Source organism: Rhinopithecus bieti, unplaced genomic scaffold, assembly GCF_001698545.2.
Source record: "Rhinopithecus bieti isolate Rb0 unplaced genomic scaffold, ASM169854v2 scaffold_14549, whole genome shotgun sequence".
Lineage (NCBI taxonomy): Eukaryota > Metazoa > Chordata > Mammalia > Primates > Cercopithecidae > Rhinopithecus > Rhinopithecus bieti.
In genome coordinates this window covers 1,373,592-1,394,432 of record NW_016808027.1, presented here as the reverse complement: position 1 = coordinate 1,394,432, position 20,841 = coordinate 1,373,592, and the positions used below count along the sequence as shown (strand labels likewise).

The 20,841-nt window shown below is 38.0% G+C and overlaps 1 protein-coding gene and 1 pseudogene across 1 annotated transcript in view; one reads left to right on the top strand and one right to left on the bottom strand.

Annotated features, from left to right (window-relative positions):
• Positions 1-20,841, bottom strand: part of PGM2L1 (phosphoglucomutase 2 like 1) — a 65,072-nt gene that overhangs the window by 8,789 nt on the left and 35,442 nt on the right. Inside the window, exons 6-12 of the mRNA XM_017885242.1 lie at positions 12,239-12,421; positions 8,628-8,855; positions 8,215-8,312; positions 6,688-6,868; positions 4,311-4,404; positions 3,872-4,001; positions 3,303-3,492 (exon numbers count right to left, since the gene is read on the bottom strand). Coding sequence (XP_017740731.1) covers positions 3,303-3,492; positions 3,872-4,001; positions 4,311-4,404; positions 6,688-6,868; positions 8,215-8,312; positions 8,628-8,855; positions 12,239-12,421 — 1,104 coding nt within the window. The remainder of the gene's footprint in view (positions 1-3,302; positions 3,493-3,871; positions 4,002-4,310; positions 4,405-6,687; positions 6,869-8,214; positions 8,313-8,627; positions 8,856-12,238; positions 12,422-20,841) is intronic.
• On the top strand, positions 13,997-16,106 carry LOC108537604 (heterogeneous nuclear ribonucleoprotein A1-like; annotated as a pseudogene).

The following is a 20,841-nucleotide window of genomic DNA, read 5'->3' as shown; positions in this document are numbered from 1 at the left end:
AGCCAAGTTCCAAAGTCCAAACTGCCTCTATATTTGCGAAGCACTTTTGCAGTTCATCAATCATCTCCAAAGAGGAATGTATATATTCTGCATGTACTGGGGTGCAGAAAAAACTCTATTTTTTATAAAAATTAAAAAAAGAAGTGATGTTTTACTGACACCAAATACATGGATTAACACTGGTACTCTTGCTAGTCCACACATCGGTCTGTTGAGGCATCTCGACGGGACTGTGAGGGTTGTACTAGGTGAGAGGGGTTGACAGTGGTACCTTTCCTCAGCTGTCCTGAGCCATGAGTCCTGTCCTTGAGACCCCTCTCTTGGTCAGTACATTACCATATGCCAGTGACTTAACACAGAGATCATTCCTTCTTTTTCATCCACAGCCCATAAAGTAGCAAGTCCTTTCTACACTTTATTTAACTCAACTTTATCCAGTTCTCTCCATCACTGCTCCTATATTGAATTCAGGCAACCATCAAACTTCTTCTAGACTGCTGACACAGTGTACTAACTGATCTTCCTGGCTGGAAGTTTGCCCCTCAAAACCCACTCACCATACAGGTCATTCTTCTCACCTCATACTCCAGTTATAGACAACTACCTGTGGTTCTCTGAAAAAGAATATGCTTTTTCATCTCTGGACCTTGTACTTACTGTTTCCTTTGCCTGAAACACTCTCTGCTCCTCCTGCATCTGGCTAACTCCTAATCATACTTGAGAACTCAGTTTAGAACAGTTCTCTAGAAAGTTTTGCATAAGCCCCCAAAGTCTCTTCCATGACATCCTAGGCATGTCTCCCCGGTAGCACTTATCATTTTGTAAATTGCTATTTACTTGTCAATTTCCTCACTAGACTTTTTCTTGAGTGCAGTGTCTTTGTCATTGCTATATCCCTAGTGTACTTGTGCCTGTAGCACAGAAGGATTCTGATAAATGAATATACAGATGAATATCAATCTATCTGAAACATGGAAAAGAGAGAATTCAGGAAGGCTTTGACACTTACTATGCAACCTTGGGGATAACAACATCTATGCTACCTACCTTACAAACTTGTTGTAAGAACCAGAAGAGAAGAGATGAAAAAGCACCCTGAATAATGAATATCATATACTTCAATGAGAATTAAGAGGGAAAAAAGCATTATACCAAAGGCTACTTGAGCACAGCAAGTTAGAGAAATAAAAAGAAGCAAAACATGATTCTTCTCTTCCAGCAATTCACAAAGATAGAAAAATAGACACACATATACTCATACACAGGATATCAACACCAGGAACTAATACTGTTGATTGGATAAACATGCAAACATGGAATATGGGTACTATTCTACACAATAAACTACAGATTTTCCAAAATACATTATGTCCCCAGAATCTTCAGACCACATCAGAACATTACAAATGGAAATTTGGGCTAATAATCATTATAACAACAACAACAAAATGAATATAATCAGCAATCTATGGCATTTAAGTATTTGTTGAGCAGCTACTACATAGGCAGGAATGTGAAGAGGCACAAAAGTACATCAGAAAGAAACATGCCATGTACAACACAATGATGACATAAAACAGAAAGTAATAGGAGGAAGGCACACTATGTAATGAAACCTCAAGAGGAAGGTATCTAATTATGAGGCCTAGAGGTCATGTGGAACAGGTGATATTTTTCTTAAGTCTTACAATGGCTGAGGTATGGGGCTGTAGAAATTGGAAAAATGGATACACTACGGAAACAACTGGACCAAAAATGCAGAAATTTTTTTAAAAAAGTATATATGTAGGTAAGTAAGTAAGTTGTTCTATTTGGCTGGAGGTATAGGGCATAAGGTTGGAAAGGGAAGTTAAAATTAGAAAGATGTATGGCTTTGAAATTATAGGCTTTTACAGTTATTTTCAACATTATCTAGCATCATTGCCCATTTTCTCTCTTTCTTCCTCTCTCTCTGCCTCCACCTCCATTCCACACACCTTACTGTGAGGGTAGTATACATGATTATTTGGGAAGTGATAAGGATAGGATCAAAGTCAGAGAGACAAGTTAGCAGACTGAAAAATGCTCTGGAGCAAAACAATGAGTTCCATTCTCAAGAAACTCACAGGCCTGAAGTTTCACCATTTTATTACAGTATTGATGCAGGCGAACCCCCAAACTGGGGCTCAGCCCAGGAGGCTTCCTGGCTTCACACAGGAAAGAATTCAAGAATGAATCAACAGAGTAAAGTAAAAGGAAAGCAACTGCTGGGCACGGTGGCTCATGCCTGTAATCCTAGCATTTTGGGAGGCCAAGGCAGGTGGATCACTTGAGGTCAGGAGTTCGAGACCAGCCTGGCTAACATGGTGAAACTCTGTCTCTACTAAAAATACAAAAATTAGTCAGGAATGGTGACATGCTCCTGTAGTCCCAGCTACTCAGGAGGCTGAGGCAGGAGAATCTGTTGAACCTGGGAGGCAGAGGTTACAGTAAGGTGAGATCATGCCATTGCACTCCAGCCTGGGAGACAGAGCGAGAGACTGTCTCAAAAAAAAAAAAAAAAAAAAAAAAAGGAGAAAACAATTTTATCAGAGCCGCAAAGTATAGGAAAATGGCTGCTTCATAGGCAGAGTAGCACTATGGATTGCTGGCTAGCTATATTATAGCTTCTCCTTAATTACATGCTAAATAAGGGGCAAGTTACTCACAGGTTTTCTAGAAAAAGTGGGAGGAGTTCTTGGAACCAAGGGTTCCTCCCCGTTTAAACCACATAAGGTAATTTCTGGGTGTTGCCATGGCATCTGTAAGCTGACATGGTGTTGGTGGGAGTGTTTTTTAGCATGCTAATGTAATATAATTAGCATATAATGAGCAATGGGGAATTAGAGGTTGCTTTTGTTGCCATCTTGGTTTTAGTTGATTTTGGCTGGTTCCTTTACTGCATCCTGTTTTGACCAGATCCTGTTTTGATCAGTGGGGTCATGACCGGTGTTTGGAAAACAAGTCCTGCTGATCTCCTACTTCAGTATGAATTATTATAAACTGTTAAAAACTTTTTTTTTAAAGTAAATATTTACAGGAGCTTCCAACTTGGTGAACACGTGGACTCGCTGGGAGGTTCCAGGCCCCAACCCCACTCCTAGTACATTGCCCTATAAATGTCTTACGTCTGGCTGTTCCAGAATTGTCATCTTTATAATAAACTGGTAAACATGAGGAAACTGGATTGAACCTCATGTGAAATCTGTCCTGTCTCTGGACTTTTTGGTGACATGAGCCATGAAATTTTCCAAACTGTTTGGGAGAAAAAAAAGGGTACTTACTGATTTCTTATTAGGCTGGCTACTGTCATATCCAGTGGTAATGTCCCGTACATGCAATATAGCGAATGTTCCACAAAATTTTGGATATTCTTTTGGAGAATCAAAATTACGAAGCCTTTCAAATATACTTTTGATGGTAGGTGGTTCATAACATAAGAAATAGGAAGTTTTTGAAATATGATAACCATATCTGTGCAAAGATTCAAAGTGCTAAAATTAGATTTCAGATAACTCTTTAAAAAAAGTATATATTAAAGATCAGCCTACTACAGTATTTTATAAAAAATGGCAGTCCTTAATTCACATAATTTTAATACTTTTTAAAAAAGTATTAGGCACACTAATATAAGAGTGCCTATGAAGGTTGGTGGATTTACTCTCCCTGAGTAATCAGTCAAAGGTCATGAAGCTTTTTAGTGATGCACTTTTAATATTAGCATAACATAAACTTGTGAACCAAGTGTACCTTCTCATAATACTGTGTATTCTTCAGAAACAAATTTAGAAAACTAAGGGTAGGACAATAAAAGAAAAATCGAACATGTGAAATTCATAATAGTAGAACTTACTTTTCATAAACCTTAACCAGTTGCTGTTTCAATGTTATGTTCATGGTTTCCAGGTAAGATGCCATCTCAGCAACCACAACAGCTGCACTCACCCCATCTTTATCCAAAACTGAAGTTCCACAGAGAAAACCTGAGGATTGAAAACCATCACTAGGAAAGAGGAAAACTTAAGCCTATAATTTCAATAGTTTTACATTTCTTCAGAAGGACAAGGAAATGTAAAAGCCTAGTAATAGATGAAACTCATCAATACTGAGTGTATTTAGGGGACACTTTGGTTCTTTTTGTTTTCTGATAAGAAATGTATCTATACATTTCTCAGTTTTCTGTAGTTTTACAACTCAAAATATGAAACCAGAACACAAAAAATTCCTCTTACAGAATTACATTTTAAAAAATTATCAATCAAATTTCAAAGATTTTAATATTTACTACATACCAATAGACTCTTCAAATGCAAAAAGGACTTCTTTCCCATTTTCCAGGAGGTCTATTATCCTACTTCCAATCCATTTAAAACCTGGTAATGTTTCCTGAAATGCAGAGGAGGCCATTCTAGTTAAGTGACTGTCTCACAAATACCTATTAGAGAAAAATCTGCCACTACATGCATACAACATTCACATAATGATCTTTACTATAGTCTTCAGTCCACAAAGATTTATAGAGTAGCAGACATATAGTAATAAAGTGCCATAAATACACACACTGCTACAACTGATGACCTACTATTTATAGATTATAGTACTAGGTGATTTACACCAAATATAAATCAGCATTTATAAGTGGTGCTTCCTATAGTCACAAAGTAACATGAATAAGCACATACACTATGATCACCTACTATTAAGGACTGAACCAAGTGCTTTACATTATCTTTTTTTTTTTGAGACAGAGTCTTGCTGTATCACCCAGGCTGGAGTGCAGTGGTGCAATCTCGGCTCACTGCAACCTCCATCTCCCAGGTTCAAGTGATTTTCCTGTCTCAGCCTCCTGAGTAGCTGGTATTACAGGCGCACCACCATGCCCAGCTAATTTTTGTATTTTTAGTAGAGACGGGGCTTCATCATGTTGGTCAGACTGGTCTTGAACTCCTGATCTTGTGATCCACCTGCCTCGGTCTCCCAAAGTGCTAGGATTACAGGCATGACCCACCACACCCAGCCCCATTATCTTTTCTTTTTTTTTTTTTGAGACAGAGTCTAGCTCTGTCGCCCAGGCTGGAGTGCAGTGATGAGATCCCAGCTCACTGCAAGCTCCGCCTCTCGGGTTCACGCCAGTTCTCCTGCCTCAGCCTCCCAAGTAGCTGGGACTACAGGCACCTGCCACCGCGCCTGGCTAATTTTTTTGTATTTTTAGTAGAGACAGGGTTTCACTATGTTAGCCAGAATGGTCTCGATCTCTTGACCTTGTGATCTTCAAGCCTCAGCCTCCCAAAGCCCATTATCTTTTTTTTAATGCTTACGAACATTATCGCTGAAACACAGGCTCGAAAGATAAGTCAATCTGCCCAAAATTATACTGCATATAAAAGATGGAGTCAAGATTCAATTTCAAGTTTCTGCTTCTCAGAAACTGTCCTTTAAGCTATATTATAACCACTAATATAAGAGTGCCTATGAAGGTTGGTGGATTTACTCTCCCTGAGTAATCAATCAAAGGTCATGAAGCTTTTTAGTATTAGCATAACATAAATTTGAACCAAGTGTACCTTCTCATAACACTGTGTCCTAACTATTAATAAAACCACCAAGACAGTTACTAAGTACTTCTTTAAATAATTAGATTTGAGGACTTTTCATCTAATGAGCTACTGTTCACTTTAAAGACACAATCTGTTTTAGAGTCAACAGAAAGAGTATGCGATACACCCTAACACCAAAGCTCACCATTACTAACTTGTTTCCTAATTCACCTTTCTACCTCCTTACTGAAAAGTAAAATAAAATGTCAAAACCTCCCTGCTACAACAAAACAAGCAAATAAAATTATAATAGTGGTCTTTAGAATTGTTCTTTTTTCTCTTTTGTGCCCATTATACTTTTTCTTGCTATAGATATAAACTAGGAAAACATCAAAATCTTAGGCGTGAATAAACTTTCAGTATCTTCTATTTTGTTATTTGCGTTTTAGAAAGTATAAAGTTGAAAGCTCTATTTCATAGAGCCAGGTACAATTTTCTTTTACTCAGTCAATTAGTATTAAGACCTGTAGCCTGACTATGGCTCAAGAAAAATGCCCAGGGACATTTTCACTGATATCTGGCAAAGATGGCAGAGAAAAAGCAACTTAGTTCCCATAGCTGCCAAAATGGTCAGCTTAAGGGTCTTAAGTTCATAAGGTTAATGATCTGGACTGACAGAGAGCCACTGCTTGTTTTTTTGGATGTAGGATCATTGGGTCTTACTATGCAATTTAGAAGACTACTTCAAGTTCCTAAAGACCATGCTTGAAGAGCCTAAACAAGGGGTTGATGACACCCACAACTTTTTGGAGAGAAGTCTGAGTTACTGATGGGGTCACCAGGAGCTAGATTTTCCCTGTCTGAAAACCAGATATTTGTTGTATGGAATAATAAGTATTAATGTATTTTTTAAAGGATATCTCATCTTAGTACCAGAAATTCATATACAGTACTGGATGAATTTTGGCTCAAGGTGTCTAAATTATCAAAAAAGACTGAATATGTGTTAACAGAATTAGAAAAATAAGGGAATTACAAATGAAATCAATGAAAGTCAGTTTTGGTGGGAAGATGTCTTTAACATACAGAAATAGGCTTTTAAAAGTAGCACACAGATATTATCGATTCTTACTTCAAAATGAAATCCTTCTTTAAGTGCAATTGCCTTCAAAATTTTAGAAGAGACTGTGGTGGCTAACATATAAACGTTCTTCACATCAGCATTTCTTGATTTATTTTTCTTCCAGCAATCAAACATCCACCACCCAAACAAAGCTGCCAACTCATTCCCTGTGAAAACTTTCCAACAACCACTGTAGAGAGAAGGAAAATGCAATGTCAAGACCTTTCTTCTCATTAAAACTTCTTGACTCCAAGGCCTACAAATTACCATCTTTCAGTTAGGAAAAATCAAAAACTATCATATGGGATTTTTGAGAAAACATTTATTACTACTTCTTTTCTAACCGACCAGGGCTTATTTATTTATTTATTTATTTATTTATTTATTTATTTAGATACAGAGTCTCGCTCTGTCGCCCGGGCTGGAGTGCAGTGGCCGGATCTCAGCTCACTGCAAGCTCCGCCTCCCGGGTTGACGCCATTCTCCTGCCTCAGCCTCCGGAGTAGCTGGGACTACAGGCGCCCGCCACTACGCCTGGATAATTTTTTGTATTTTTGGTAGAGACGGGGTTTCACCGTGTTAGCCAGGATGGTCTCGATCTCCTGACCTCGTGATCCGCCCGTCTCGGCCTCCCAAAGTGCTGGGATTACAGGCTTGAGCCACTGCGCCCGGCCGACCAGGGGTGATTTTACAGTAGGAATGGTATGACATCTTTTGGAAAATTATTATATCATTACATTTATTTTTTACTTAATGAGAGAAAAATTATGATATATAATTAATACATTCTAGGTAAGGACATTTGTCACATTATAATGGTAAAAATACATAGCAGCCCAGAGGACTAAGATTAGGAAATGGGTGGCTCACGCCTGTCATCGCAGCACTTTGGGAGGCCAAGGTGGGAGGATCACCTGAGGTCAGGAGTTCGAGCCCACCCTGACCAACATGGCGAAACCCTGTCTCTACTAAGAATACAAAATTAGTGTGGTGGCGCATGCCTGTAGTCCCAGCTACTTGGGAGGCTGAGGCAGAAGAATTGCTTGACCCTAGGAGGCAGAGATTGCAGTGAGCCAAGATAGTACCATTGCACTCCAGCCTAAGCAACAAGAGTGAAACTCTTGTCTCAAAAAAAAAAAAAAAAAAAGGAAAAAACAAGGTTAGGAAATAACTACATTATAAAGTGATCTGTTGGGATGTTATGTCTTTGTAAAAATTAATATTTTCAAATAATATATAAAGTCAGGGAAAAAAGCTTATACTGTAAGCATTTTTTGAAGCATTTTGTACAATTGAAGTGGAAAATAATCAAGATGTAAAACTATGATCATAATTTAATAAAACAAATACATCTTTAAATATTTCAACTAAAAGACAGGAAAGAATTGTCAAAGTATCAACTTAGGTGGTTATTTCTGGATAACGGGTTTACAGGAGATTTGTGTTCTTTTCTTATCTTTTCATTATTTTCAAAGAGCTTGTAAGACTTAAAATACATTGCTTTTCAAAGTTCAAGCTTTTAATCAAATAACATACTTCTCCTGAAGTTCTGCTGCTGCCAGTCTGTCTGCATCAGGATCTGTGGCTAGCACTATCCGGGCATTTTCTTTCTCTGCCAGTCTCAGGGAAAGTTCCTGAAACAGTGACCCAAAAAGCTGGATTGTACTGAAGAACCTAAATTCAATGTTAATGTTCCTGTATGTAGGCACAGTGTTAGTGATAGGAATTTTAGAAGGCATAGAATTCAGCTAAGTTTAAAATAAGAAGCCAAAAGTAGGGACACCCACCATAGACATTTTAAACAAAACACAGCCTATGACTCCAATATAATTAAAAGATGTAAACTACAGTCCTTTCTGCTTTTGTAAGTAATCTTTGAATTGTCAATGAGTTCTACCTATTCTGATGGTTTAATAAACTAATAATAATTTAAATACTAAAAAAAATACCAGCACAGATTCTCCTTCTTCAGGATTTGGACATTTAACAGTAGAAAAGTCTGGATCAGGATCTTTTTGTTCTGGTACTGGAATTGGAGGCTTAAAACCAAACACTTTAAAAGCCAACTGCACATAGTCATGTCCGACCCCATGAAAAGACGTGTGCACAAATTTCAAGGTGGTCTTCGAGTTTAACTCCCTGTAAAGGAAAATCAACATAAGATCATGATCACAAATCTTAAACCATCAAATTCTGAAAAATGCGATTAAAGCCTTCAGCAGAGGTCTAAGATATTCAAACAACAAATGAAGAGTATTAACTTAAAGATCAAGGGTTTTACTTCAACAGCATTCTCCCTTTGTGGCTCAACTTCCTGACTTGGACAGCTGCCTGGCACAGCATATGCTGTGCCAATACCCTGAACAAGCTAAGCTAGTATCATCTAAATAAGTATTTTATCTCACCAGACCATCATAAACACTTCCTAACTGGTCTTTCTCACTCGCCAGTAGACCCCCCGTTTCTTCACTTCCAGTTTAGACTGCAAGGTACCTAATTACACTCACCTTCTTATATGTCACTCTGGGTACTTTGACAATCCAATACCCCAAACCTTGTTGAACCCAAATGTGTACCTTTTCCAGGCTTGCACCAAAATAGTTGAATATTGCTAGAATAAATCTCACAAAAGGACTGAACAGCTTCATTCTGAATGCATACTCAATGCTGCCAGGCAATCATACTTTGTTACCCCAAAAGCTTATTTTTCACTCTCCAAGATGGTGACTTAATTAGTACCTTCTCTTCTCTTCTTATTCCTTTCCTCCCCCTTCACCTCATACATCATTGAGACACAGAGCCATTTGATGGGAACTTCCTAATCACCCCACACCAAACCGACAACCCATATTTTTTCCTTCTTCCATCTGATAATAATGAGGAAGCATTCTTTGTATCAAAGGTCAACCCCTCTACTTCTGCTCTGGTCCCCATGTATTCTCACTTGAGAACTTTAGTACGTGGATAATCCTTTCTCACCGGCATCATTTCCACTAGCATCTAGACTCTGTTTCTTTGGTCTTTTCCACAGCAAAACTTTCTACATCCTAACTTCCCATTTACTAACCATTTCCCATGAAAAATAAAATTTATTATAAGACAAATAATAAAAATAAAATGTTATGACAATTTTCAAACATATGCCTAGGAAGACAGAATATCTAACACCATATAACCATGATCTCACTTCAATATGTTTCCATAGTCTGTCAATCTAGTCTCATTTATTCAAGACGTATTACTTTACATGAAAATGCTTTAGCATTTAAAAACATAACCATATTATCATTATTACATCTAACAAAATCAACAATAATTTCTTTCCTCTAATATCCTATCTGTGTTCAAATTTTCCCCAAGTGTCTCAAAAATACTTTTAACAGTTGTTTTACTTGAAGCAGGACTTGAATGAGGTTCCATATAATTTGATTGCTATGCCTCTCAAGTCTCTTTTAATCTATAAATGTTCCTCCCTTCCTTCCCCAACCCGAATGTCATTTATTGAAGAAACTGGCCCATTTGTCCTGTAGAAGTTCCCGTATCTCCAGTATGTAGACTGCATCCTTTTGGTATTAACATGCTCCTCTATCCTATTTTTTCTGTAAATAGGCAGCTGCATTTAGAAGTTACATTAGATTCAGTTTCAATTCTTTGGGCAAGAATAGGTGTTGTGTATTTTCTATTGACTCACAGCTGGAAGCACACAATTTCTACTCTACTTTTAATGCTGTTAAACTAAGATTCACCAGTGTCAGCCTAATCCTTCCATCAAAAAATTTCCCACCAACATTTCACCTATGGGTCTTAGCACCCCTTGATGAGAATTACTTAGATACATTATTTATTAGAGGTCACAACATAGTGATTTTGAAAATTCTATTATTCTTTCTGCATTTATTGGATTTTTCTTTTAAAAATAATGATTCTTTATCAACCATTTGATTAGCCCTAACATTCAGTTCACATAGAAAAGGCAGAACAAATTAAGATAAAGTTTCAAACATTTATCAATTTTCAGAAAGAAAATTTAGAATTTATCAAATTTCAGCATGAGTGATTTTCAGTCCAGCAACTCCCAAAGGTGACCAATAAAGAGCTTTTTTAGTATTACTAACAGTCACAGGCTTTTTATGTTTAATGTTTTAATTCATTAAGGTGATTATTCTTTTTGATGCCCAACTATCCAATATTTGGTCAGTGGGAGTCCCTTCAAGTTGGCTCCTAGATCCTTTTGATATGACCCCAGTGTCTCTGAAAGCTAGCCTGCTTTATGGCAAGGAAAACAAAGCTATCTCAGGCTCATTTAGTAAATTTTCTGCCCCAGTCCTTGATGAGAATCAATTTCTCCAATAAGCCGTGGTTCCTTTTACTAGGAAATGGTATTTAGAAACCACAATCTGGGCTCTAGGGGTAGGCATAGGCCTTATTAGTAACAGAACTAGTATTTTAGCATTTTAGGTAAATAAAACATATTTCAAATTCAAATTTAAAATTGTAATTTTAAAATTATTTTATTTGATTTTACATTTGCTTCTCTTAAACTAAAATCTTAGATCCTAGTGACATTAACATAGTTACCCATTTGTTTTATAATATATATAGTTTTTCTATCTATATATTTATTTATATCCACATCTGTAAAACCATCAATATTACCACTAACAGTACAGCTATCAAATACAATTTGAGGTTTCTTTGTAGTTCTTTATCCTTAGGACATATCCCACTAGAAATGTATAGTCAATAACTGTAAAGTCACTTGAAATAATTCTTCTCTGTGTAATTATGCCTTCAGCTTCATAAATAGTTCACTTGTTAATTTGCTTTTGCCCATATACTCTTTAAAAAACAAAAATATAAATAAGAAAAGACAGAAAGGATAAAAAAGGAATCAATTCTTTTTAGAGTGATTAGAGCTGGTAGCATTTAGCTAGTATTACTGTCCACTTATCATTTTAGATGCAGAAGCAAACAATTGATAGCTTGAAGGGTACATTTTTGAAATTAAAATAAAGTTGAGAAAAAGCTAAAATTATTTTGTAGGATAGGAAAGATACACTCAGCCAGCCAGGATTCTTCCTAGCAATAGTGTTAGCTATTTATAGAAGAGTTACAGAGATAATTATGGAAATATGGAAATGGTTAAGGAAAAATAAAATCTTAAATGAAATATACTTATCTAACATACAGGAAATACATATATTTAAGTATAACTTGTTTAACAGCTTTATTGAGATGTAATTCATATACCATATAATTCACCCATTTAAAGTGTGCAATTCAATGGCTGTCACTACATTCATAGAGTTGGTCAACCATGACTATGATCAACTTTAGAACATTCTCACTACTCCTGAAAGAAACTCTAGGCTGGGCATGGTGGCTCACACCTGTAATCCCAGCACTTTGGGAGGCTGAGGCAGGCGGATCACCTGAGGTCAGGAGTTCAAGACCAGCCTAATAAATAGACAACACTTTGTATCACTTTTTCTTCTCCTCATTTGCTAACATTATTCTAAAGTAGTATTATCTGATATTCCCACTTGGATACCTGTAAAACAGATGTTTTCAGATCTTCCATGTATCTCCTGCAAATATCCTGCAGAGGGTCTCTCTTCAGCGGGCTGGTATCCACTAAATTATCATTCCAGGAACCATTCCAGGGTTCCACACATTCTTCTATACATTTTAGAATTTCTTTATCATGAGGTGACGTGATCTGAGCACCGGTTTCCCAGTAAACCTAGATAATAAGTAAATATAACCATAATCACTTAAAATGCTTGTCAGATCTTTTCTTACCTATAGTAGAGATCTTCAGCTTTACTAAAAAGCATATCAAATTGAGGCCGGGTGTCGTGGCTCATGTCTGTAATCCCAGCACTTTGGGAGGCTGAAGCAGGCAGATCACGAGGTCAGGAGATCAAGACCATCCTGGCTAACATGGTGAAACGCCGTCTCTACTGAAAATACAAAAAATTAGCCAGGTGTGGTTGTGTGCGCCTGTAGTCCCAGCTACTGAGGAGGCTGAGGCAGGAGAATAGTGTGAACCTGGGAGGCGGAGCTTGCAGTGAGCCGAGATTGTGCTACTGCACTCCAGCCTGGGCTACAGAGCGAGACTCCGTCTCAAAAAAAAAAGAAAAAAAAAAGCATATCAAATTGATCAAGCAAAAAATGTCAACATAGGACTAATTTAACAAATATTAAAAGATACAGATAGTAATTACTCTACAGGGATTCTTCAATCAAATGATTATATATGATTTTCTTTTAGAAGTATACCTTAATAACAATATGAGTAAAATGCAAGCAGGCCTAATTATTATGATAACATTATAATATGCATATGCCATAGTGTCCAATTATACTCTTAAACCTGTAACTATCTACTAAAGATAATCCAAGAAACCATAGAATATTCCTTAAAACTTGATACTATTTAACTCATTATAAAGTAGTTATGTGATATAGAAAAAAGTCATCTTTCTATTATAAAGTAGAATTTACATCATACCAAATATAGTTTATTAACAATTAACATGTTAATTATCCATATAAATTTCAATGAGTTTTCAGTTTGTCAAATAGCCTGATCAATAAGACATTAGGAACAGTTACCAAAAAAGCATGAAAATGTAATTCTATTAATTTATAGGATTTCAAATTTGGAAGGTTAGAGAACATCTATGGTGACTTCCACCATGTATAGGACACAAATCCCCTCTATTGCATCCTGAATGAAGGAAAGAAGAATACATTTGAATCTGTACTATGTACTAATCTCTATGCAAAGAATATGATTAACCAGATGACCTAAAAATCTGTGTTCTATAAACACTTCAAAATGCTATATAAAAGAGAAAAAACATTATCTTAAATGCATAGCATAATCCACAAGAGGAAAGGGACAACTCTAGGCAGTGAGAGAAAAAGAATTAAAAAGCGTAATGATAAGCCTGTGGGACTGAGATTGTGGTTACTTAGGGTTTGAGAACTGTCCATTTATCTGGTTCTTGGGTTGTAATGCCCACGTGCAAGGTAGGGAGTTGGAACTGAGACCCCCAAATAAAAATGGCATCGTTGAAGCATTTCACGCTCAGTGAAAATGCAGAATAGAAAAAGTCCTGCCCACTATTATAGAGATCGTGAGGAAGCATGTCTCTTCTTGGGTTCTGGGTAATTTAAAAAAATTTCAAATCCAAGGTCTGCACTTCAATTATTTTAGGATGAGAAACAATAAATTAACACAGAAACTGTCCCCAGTCAGTGAAACCCTTGAGGTTCTAGCAGAATTTTTAAAACAAACAAAAAACCCAGAATGCTTAAAACAAACAAAACTGTTCTGGAGGGATGCTCCCACATTTCAAGCCATAAAAAAAGATTATCTCCGTAAGTCCTGAAAGCTCACGTGAAAATTTATAAAACATAAGAAAAAAAAATCCTGTTCTTTCTCCCGGTCCCCTTCTCCTTGCCTTATCTGTGGAGGTGATGCCTGGAGGTACAGCAACCACCATGTGATGACCATGCTTGAGGGTAAGCCAGAAAAACTACAAGACACAAGGCCTGACATCATGGAGCTACAGAACCATGCCTGTGGCCACCTACCCCTGGACGTTTTGTTACGTGAGAAAAATGAATTTCTATCAGCTTAAGCCACTTTTGCTGGTTTTACTTAATCTGCACCAGAAAGCATCCCTATCTGATATAGTAACATAAAAATTCATGCAACAAAATACGTCCAGGAATAAACATTAAAAAATATCCGGGCCGGGCGCGGTGACTCAAGCCTGTAATCCCAGCACTTTGGGAGGCCGAGATGGGCGGATCACGAGGTCAGGAGATCGAGACCATCCTGGCTAACACAGTGAAACTCCATCTCTACTAAAAAAAATTCAAAAATCTAGCCGGGTGAGGTGGCGGGCGCCTGTAGTCCCAGCTACTCCGGAGGCTGAGGCAGGAGAATGGCATAAACCCGGGAGGCGGAGCTTGCAGTGAGCTGAGATCTGGCCACTGCACTCCAGCCAGAGCAAGACTCCGTCTCAAAAAAAAAAAAAAAAAAAAATCTGAAAAATCTAGTTTAAAAAAACGTTTAGGTCAGCTTACTCCTTTCTGCCTGTGGACACTGCTGAGGAAGCATCATTAAAGTCTCTCTTCCCTGCCATCATATCTAAGTCAGAGTCTCCTAAAAAGCCTGAACAGCCGAGGAAGCTCTTCCTTGGAGAGGTGAGTTTTGAAATAACCGATGAGAGCCTGAGGAGCCATTTGAGCAATGGAGAATGCTCACGGACTGCGTGGTAATGAGAGACCCTAATACCAAGTGCTCCAAGGGCTTTGTTTTGTCACATATGCCACTGTGGAGAAGGTGGATGCAGCCATGAATGCAAGGCCACACAAGGTGGATGGAAGAGTTGTGGAACCAAAGAGACCTGTCTCAAGAGAAAATTCTCAAAGACCAGGTGCCCACTTAACTGTGAAAAAGACATTTGTTGGCAGCATTAAAGAAGACACTGAAGAACATCACCTAAGAGATTATTTTGAACAGTATGGGAAAAAAATGAAGCAACTGTAATCATGACTGACCGAGGCAGTGGCAAGAAAAGGGGCTTGTCTTTGTAACCTTTGATGACCATGACTCCATGGATAAGATTTGTCATTCAGAAATACTATACTGTGAATGGCCACAACTGTGAAGTTAGGAAAGCCCTGTCAAAGCAAGAGATGGCTAGTGCTTCATCCAGCCAAAGAGGTCGAAGTGGCTCTGGAAACTTTGGTGGTGGTCGTGGAGGTGGTTTCGGTGGGAAGGACAACTTTGGTTGTGGAGGAAACTTCAATGGTTTTGGTGGCTTTGGTGGCAGCCATGGCGGTGGTGGATATGGTGGCAGTGGGGATGGCTATAACGGATTTGGTAATGATGGAAGCAATTTTGGAGGTGGTGGAAGTTACAATGACTTTGGCAATTACAACAATCAGTCTTCAAATTTTGGACCCGGCCAGGCGTGGTGGCTCATGCCTGTAATCCCAGCACTTTGGGAGGCTAAGGTGGGTGGATCACCTGAGGTCAGGAGTTCGAGGGCAGCCTGGCCAACATGACAAAACCCCATCTCTACTAAAAATACAAAAATTAGCCGGGCGTGGTGGCAGGCGCCTATAGTCCCAGCTACTCGGGAGGCTGAGGCAGGAGAATTGCTTGAACCCGGGAGGAGGAGCTTGCAGTGAGCTGAACTCGCACCACTACACTCTAGCCTGGGCAACAGAGCGAGATTCCATCTCAAAAAAAAAAAAAATTGGACCCACCAAGGGAGGAAACTTTGGAGACAGAAGCCCTGGCCCCTATGGTGGTGGAGGCCAATACTTTACTAATTATGAAACCAAGGTGGCTATAGTGGTTCCAGTAGCAACAGTAGCTTGGCAGTGGCAGAAGATTTTAATTACTGCCAGGAAACAAAGCTTAGCATGAGAGGAGAGCCAGAGAAGTGACAGGGAAGCTACAGGTTACAACAGATCTGTGAACTCAGCCAAGCACAGTGGTGGCAGGGCCTAACTCTGACAAAGAAGACATGTTTCAGACAAATACTCATGCGTATGGGCAAAAAACTCGAGGACTGTATTTGTGACAAATTATATAACAAGTTATTTTAGTTCCTGTTCTGTGGAAAGTGCAAAGCATTCCAACAAAGAGTTTTAATACAGACTTTTTTTTTTGCACCCATGCTGTTGATTGCTAAATGTAATAGTCTGATCATGATGCTGAATAAATGTGTCTCTCTTTTTTTTAATGTGCTGTGTAAAGTTAGTGTACTCTGAAGCCATCTTGGTAAATTTCCCCAACAGTGTGAAGTTAGAATTCCTTCAGAGTGATGCCAGGTTCTATTTGGAGTTTATATACAACTTGCTTGGGTAGAGAAATCATTGTCTTCAGAAACCTTGGTGTAGTTGAACTTACAGTTACTGTTGTGACCTGAACTTCACCATTAAAAGGGATTACCCAAGCAAAATCATGGAATTATTGGTTATAAAAATGACTGTTGACACATTCTATGCAATATATCTAAAATGAATAATGTTACCAGATAAAATATAAATGGGAATGAAGCTTGTGTTTCATCCATTATCATATGTAATCAATAAATGATTTAATTATCTTAAAAAAATGTTTAAAATGCTAGTAAAGAATCTAAAAGAAGTCTTGAAAGAATAGAAAGACACACCCTATTCTTGAATAGGGAGACTCAATTATTAAAATATCGAAGCTCTCTAAATTAATATATAAATAAAATATGATACCAATAAAAATGCCAAAATAACTTTGCTTTCAAATGGGAAAAATACCATAATATCATGCATGGAAAAATAACACAAATAAAGTCAAGAGGACTGGGAGGAAATGTCTGCAAAACAGATGGCCAAGAGCTGCTTTTTACATAGAAAGAGTTCCCATAAATCAATAAGAAACAGCAAAAGAATAATGAGCAAATAGATTAACAGATGCAAAACTATAAAACTCCTAGAGGATATGATGAGAGGAAGTCTAGAGGATCTTGGGTTTGGCAATAACTATTTTTTTTTTTCAGATGGAGTTTCACTCTTGTTGCCCAGGCTGGAGTGCAATGGCACAGTCTTGGCTCACTGCAACCTCTGCCTCCCAGGTTCAAGCGATTTTGCTGCCTCAGCCTCCCGAGTGGCTGGGATTACAGGTACCTGCCACCATGCCCAGCTAATTTTTTTTTTTTTTTGTATTTTTAGTAGAGACGGGGTTTCACCATGTTAACCAGTCTGGTCTCAAACTCCTGACCTCAGGCGATCCACCCGCCTTGGCCTCCCAAAGTGCTGGGATTACAGGCGTGAACCACGGCACCCAGCTGGCAATAAATGTTTAGGTACACCACCAAAGGTATGATCCATGAAAGAAAGAATTGATAAGCTGGATTTAAAATGAAAATAAAATTTTCTGCTCTGCAAAAGGCACTGCCAAGTGAATAAAAAGACAAGCCGGACCAGGAGAAATATTTGCGAAAGATATATCTGAAAAAGGACTGTTATCCAAAATATATAAAGAATTCTTAAAACTCAACAATAAGAAAGCAAAATAGACACTTCACCAGAAAGAATACACAGATGGCAAAGAAGCATATGAAAACATGTTTCACGTCATATGTCATCAGAAAAATGGAAATTAAAACAACAATGAGATACTACTGCACACCTATTAGAATGGCCAAAATCCAGAACACTGACAATAGCAAATGCTGGCAAGGATGTGGAGCAACAGAAGCTCTCGTTCATTGCTGGTGGGGATTTAAATAGCCACTTTAGAGACAGTTTGGCAGTTTCTTACAAAACTAAACATACTCTTGTCATATGATTCAGCACTCACATTCCTTGGTATTTACTCAAAGGAATGAAGACTTATGTCCATACAAAAATGTGCACACAAATGTTTATAGCAGCTTTATTCATAATTGCCAAAACTTGGAAGAATCTATGATGTTCTTCAGTAGGTGAATGGGGAAATAAACTGTGGTACATCCAGACAATGGAATATTCTTCTTCTGTGCTAAAAAAAGAAATGAGCTATCCAGCCATGAAAAGACATGGAGGGAATTACTATGTGAAAGAAGCCAATCTAAAAAGGCTATATATTGTATATTCCAACAATATGACACTCTGGAAAAGGCAAAACTGTGGAGACAGTAAAAAGATCAGTGTTTGCCAGGGGTTAAAGAGGAGAAATGGATGAACAGGCACAACACGGAGAATTCTGGAGGCAATGGAAATACTCTGTATGAAACTATAATGGTGGATACGTGTCATTATTCATTTGTCAAAACCCAAAGAATGTACAAATGAAGAATGAACCCTAACATAAACTATGGGCTTTGGGTGATAATGACATGTCAATGTAGGCTCATCAAATGTACCACTCTGGTGGGGGATGTTGTTAATGCATATGTAGGGACAAGTGGGTACATGGGAAATCTCTGAACCCTCTGCTGAATTTTGCTGTGAATCTAAAACAGCTCTACAAAATAAAGTTTGTTAAAAAAAAATCCTTTAACAGACTTCTCAGAAAGGGAAACACAAATATCTTATAAATACATGAAAAGACACTCAATCTCACTCATAAGACAGGTACAGATTAAAAATAACATTTCCACCCATCTGATTGGCAAAGATTAAAAGCTTTGATGATACAATCATGGAAGATAAAGGATAAAGGCCCTCATATATTGTTGATGAGGTTATTAAATGGCACGACTACCTTGAATAGGGAATGCCAAACTTTCTTTGCATATTCCCTTTGATCCAAAAGTTTCACCTCTAGGCCAGGCACAGTGGCTCACAGCATTCTGGGAGGCGGGGGCAGGAGGATCACTTGAGGTCAGGGGTTCAAGACCAGCCTGGCCAACATGGCAAAATCCTGTCTCTACTAAAAATACAAAAATTAGCTAGGTGTGGTGGTGCACGCCTGTAGTACCAGCTACCCAGGAGGCTGAGGCAGGAGAATAGCTTGAACCTCGGAGGCGAAGGTTGCAGTGAGCCGAGATTGTGCCACTGCACTCCAGCTTGGGTGACAGAGCGAGTCTCCATCTCAAAAAACAAACACAAAAACACAAAAACCCCAAAGTTTCACCTCTAAAAATCTATCGTATAGATCAGCAGTGCCCAAAAGAAGTATGTGCACCACAAATGCAAGCCACATATAAAATTTAAAATTTTCTAGTAGTCACATTAAAAAATGCATAGATGAAATTAATTTTATGAATAAAGCATATACATTCATGCATATATATATATTCATATCATTCGTATATGTATATATTCATGCCATTCATACATATGTATATCTGCTTCATTCATCTTTAAAAATCTATATAGATGAATCATAATTTATGTAATCAATCCTCTATTGATGAACATTTCATTTGCTTCTGATCTTCTGCTATGTATAAACAGTGCCACAATAAACATTCTTCTACATTCATCTTTGTTTTTTTTTCTTTTCTTTTTTGAAACAGAGTTTCACTCTGTAGCCCAGGCTGGAGTGCAGTGGTGTGATCACAGTTCACTGCACTCTCTGAGAGAGGAGCCCTCTCCTCTCCCGGGCTCTCCAAAAAATACAATGTCACATATACAAATATATACATATACAAGCACACACACATACATATATATTTTTTCCTTAATATACAAGCACAGGTTAAAATATACATATTGACTATATATACACATGTATGTATATATATGTACATCTATATGTGTGTATATATACATGTATATACATATATACACATACATACACATAGAACGAGAAGAGGGGAAGGGAGAGGGAGAAAGAAAAAGACAGTCTGTAAGACATATTGTTGTGTGAAATCAGCAAGGCACAGAACACTATTATATAATACCCTACCATTTATGGGGAAAAAGACGGGGAAGTGACAAACACATATATATTTATATATGTGTGGACTATCCCTAAACAGAAATGAAACTGGAAACAGTATTTGCTTCTGAGAAAGAGTACTAGGGGACAGAGATGGGACAGATACTTTTTACTGTTTAACTTTTTAACCTTGTGCTCACATATTAAGGAGAAAAAATATTTGAGGGTCCACTATGTGCCAAATATGTTCAATAGCAATGAATATCAAGGCAGACTAAGTCTCTCTACCTACGAACTTATATTTAGGGGATGGGGGTGAGGAGGGTCAAATAAATAAGATAATTCATCATAAAGAAACTAGACCCACAGCCTGGGCAACATAGCAAGACCCTGTCTCTACTAGATATAAAAAATTAGCTGGGTATGGTGACTCATGCCTATGGTTGGGAGGCTGAGGCAGGAGGATTGCTTGAACTTGGAAGGTTGAGGCTGCAGTGAGCTGTGATTGTGCCACTGCACTCCAGCCTTGGTGACAGAGCAAGACCTTATCTTAAAAAATAAAAATAAATAAATAAAAAAAGAAAGAAAGAGAAAGAGAAGGAAGGGAGGGAGGGAGGAAGAAAAAAAAAGGCAGTCAAGTGGTACACGCCTGTAGCCCCAGCTACATGAGAGGCTGAGGCTGGAGAACCCCCTGAGTTCAGGAATTTGAGGCTACAGTGATCATACCACTGCGCTGAAGGAGGACCACTCTTAGGTGTAAATGCTGTGGAGGAATCAAGAAC